This window comes from Carlito syrichta, unplaced genomic scaffold (genome assembly GCF_000164805.1).
Source record: "Carlito syrichta isolate Samal-C Ts95f unplaced genomic scaffold, Tarsius_syrichta-2.0.1 Scaffold302419, whole genome shotgun sequence".
NCBI lineage: Eukaryota > Metazoa > Chordata > Mammalia > Primates > Tarsiidae > Carlito > Carlito syrichta.
The window spans coordinates 8,314-11,793 of NW_007246515.1; the positions used below are offsets into that span (position 1 = coordinate 8,314).

The following is a 3,480-nucleotide window of genomic DNA, read 5'->3' on the forward strand; positions in this document are numbered from 1 at the left end:
GGCACAGGCGATCCTTCCGCCTCAGCCTTCCAAGTAATTGGGATTACAGGTGCATGCCACCATGCCTGTAATTTTTTGATTTATTGTAGAGATGAGGTCTCGCCAAGTTGTCCAGGCTGGTTGCGAACTCCTGAGCTCAGGAAATCCTCTTGCCTCTGCCTCCCAAAGTGCTGGGATTACAGGCTTGAGCCACTGTGCCCGGCCCCCTATAATATTCTTAATAATTGGTAGAATAAACCTCTGCTGAATTGTATATTAAAAATTTCAGCTCTATGCTTTTCCATATATACTTTTAGAATTGTATCAATTTTGTATTAGATGGGTTTTAGGAAATTCAGTGTTAGTTTCTAGGAATCTGGCATGACTCCATTTGTTTGGCTCCTGTTTTCTTTATTGAAAGCTGATATTTTTCTTGTTATTTATTCCTAAATATTTTTGAGTTTTGAACATATCTTAAGATAGTACTAAAATTTTTGCAGTAAAATTTTAAAGCAAATATTTTCTTTAGAATTGTGGTAGATTGACATGTTTTAGTTAATTAACTAATTTAATTAATAGTTGATACATTATTGGTTTTTCCAAAAAGTAAAATATCATATTAGCATAATTTTCTCCTTGATTTAAAGGGGATTTCAGAATCTTTAAAGGTTGTTATTAACTTTATCTATGAGTGGCACACTAAATAGCTATTAAGGTTCTGGATAAATAGAATTTGCTGAATAATTTTCTCTTTTTTAAAAATACTATTTTGTCCTAAGGTTACTACAACTGTAAATATGAAACAGGGCTACTACTCAATAGATGGATGCATTAAAGAAGACTCTCTAATGGAAAAACTGCAACCTAAAATGTATGTTCTATGTGTACTTGTTTTAGTATTTAAAGTTTATTGTGTTTCTGAAATAATTTTTGAATTATTGATAAAACAGCATTCTTAGATCTGTGTCTAACCCATTGTCTGTAGAGTGCTCTTCAAGTTCCTAAGAGCTTCATTGGCCGGGCTCGGTGCCTTAGCCTGTAATCCCAGCACTTTGGGAGACGGAGGTGAGTGGATTGCCTGAGCCTGTAGGTTGGAGACCAGCCTGGGCAACTTGGTGAGACCTCATCTCTACAATAAATAAAAAATTAGCCGGGTGGGGAATTGTGCGCCTGAAATTCTAGCTACTTGGAAGACTGAGGCGGAAGGATTGCCTAATCCCAGCAGGTTGATGCTGGGGTGGCCTTGAGTGTGCCATTGCACTCCAATCTGGGCGACAGAGTGAGACTCCAACTCAAAAAAGAAAAGAAAAGAAAAAGAAAAAGAGCTTCATTAGCTGTCAGTAGGACAGAGACTACAACTCCTTAAAGTAACAGTGTTTATTTGTCCTTATTTAAAATGAAAGAAAGATTGCAAGAATTACCACATCAAAACAACCAGGTGGAGAGCCCAATACTGGCTAAAGTTATTGGTGCTGGATGTAATGAAGTTACAGAGAAAAAAAGTAACTTGCTTCTGTCTTCATTCTTAAGGGTAGCATAAGTACAATATGATGGAAGATTGAGAAGAGGTGGTTTGAGAGGTGATTTATAAAAGGAAAAATAATTACTTTGGGATTCTGTCATTCACTTTTTAAATTCTTCTATAAGACTTTATACATGTATGCATTGATAAATGCTCTTTTTGAATTTGTAATAGGGTTTTTTTTTTTTTAACATACCCCAACTGGAGATGAGCACCTATGTTACTGTTAGATAAAGAATCATAATATTTTGACATTTGCTGTGGTTTTTCTTAAGTCATTTCACAGTCCTAGCTAAGTTTACGTTTAGTGTTGGTTATGAGATGATCATGATTGAAAGAATGGTAAAGTTTAACTTTGCAATATTTTAAATGTTAAAGAATCTTCTGATTAATGTACTGGGACCCTACTCAGATGGTAATTACATTTTTGTATAACTTTTAAAAGCACGTTTAATATGGTAGTAAACTGTGCAGGAAATAAAGAGAAATATAGGATACCTTCAAGGAACAGTCTCATTTGGAACTTTCCAATTTTGTTAATGGCACCACGTGTCTATAACTCACCCCAGTTCCTCATATTACATTCTTTTTACCTCCTGCAGATTCTAACTTCTACATTATCTCCTCTATCCCTAGCCTATCTTCCATTTCTACTACTACTATTTAATTCTCTTGTTCTATTTTGCCTAGCTTCTTACCACTTCCACACTCTTCCTTGCTCTGTGGGTTTTCATTGCCTAGTCAATTAAAATTCAAAATTCTTTAGTCTAAAATCCTTAGTTCTTCACGTTACCACTATAGCTTCTCTTTGCTGATTTAAATGGGTGCTTAAAAAAAAAAAGAATGGTTATAGTCATTTCCTTGGTTAGTAAACCCATATTGATAGAATCTGAAAGTGAAGCCGGGCTTATTGAAGACCAGTACTTCTCCCAAGTCCTGTAAATGTATTCCACCAGTCACTTCCTCCATGAGCTCTGTGTAGAGTGATTAGAGTAAATCTTTAGGAATCCTTCTGGCCCATGGTGAATCCCCATATTTATCAAATTTTGGAGCCCCAAATTTGAACACCCATAGGAGTCAAGCAGATGGCTTAGCAGGTGAGGTAGAATGAGTTTAAACAGTAAGTGGTAAGGATTGCAGCTCACCCCCTCCATGGAGGCAGTTCCTAGTCAACTCTAACCAATCGTCTCTATTCTATTAGAGACGATGTCTCACTATGTTGCTATGTGTTAGGACCAACCCAATGTTGAAGGATCTTTTTCTTCCTAAGACAAATTAGAGATCTGTACTTCTGTGTAAAATTTTTTGACTTTTAACACATCATGAAAGTCATACCAGATTGTACTCTTATCTAGATATTAATTAGGTTTGCAAAGTGAAATTTCATACTTAAGCCAGATGTGGTGTCTCGTGTGTAATCCCAGCAGTTTGGGAGGTTGAGGTAGGAAGATAGCTTAAAATAGGTCAAGACTAACCTGGGTAACATAGTGATACTCTGTCTCTGCAAAAAATTAAAAATTAGCCAAGTGTGGCAGCACATGCTTGTAGTCTCAGCTAATCAGGAGGCTGAGGCAGGAGGCTTGCTGATCCCAGGAGTTCAAGGCTACCATGAGCTATGATTGCACCACTGTACTCTAGCCTGAGTGACAGAGTGAGACCCTGTCTCAAAAAAAAAATTTCACTTTCAGAGGTATATGTGGATCCTTCTTAACCAAAAAGTACCCAACTTTGTTCCAAATTACCATTTTTAAAATAAAATTCTTCATGTCAATTGTACTTATGATAGAAACTGCTGATCTCTAATTTAAGTACAGTTTGGTTTAAAATGGTTGCATATTTTAGCCAGGCTCGGTGGCTCAGCCTATAATCCCGTGCTTTGGGAGGCTGAGGTGAGTGGATTGCCTGAGCCCACAGGTTCAAGACCCGCCTGGGCAACTTGGCAAGACCTTATCTCTACAATAAATCAAAAATTATCCAAG

The 3,480-nt window shown here is 36.9% G+C and overlaps 1 protein-coding gene across 1 annotated transcript in view; it reads left to right on the top strand.

The window, feature by feature from the left end:
* Positions 1–3,480, top strand: part of RNF17 (ring finger protein 17) — a gene marked incomplete at its 5' end in the record, with an annotated part of 96,872 nt that overhangs the window by 5,686 nt on the left and 87,706 nt on the right. Inside the window, one exon of the mRNA XM_008056623.2 lies at positions 759–850. Within this exon, the coding sequence (XP_008054814.2) occupies positions 759–850 (92 nt within the window). The remainder of the gene's footprint in view (positions 1–758; positions 851–3,480) is intronic.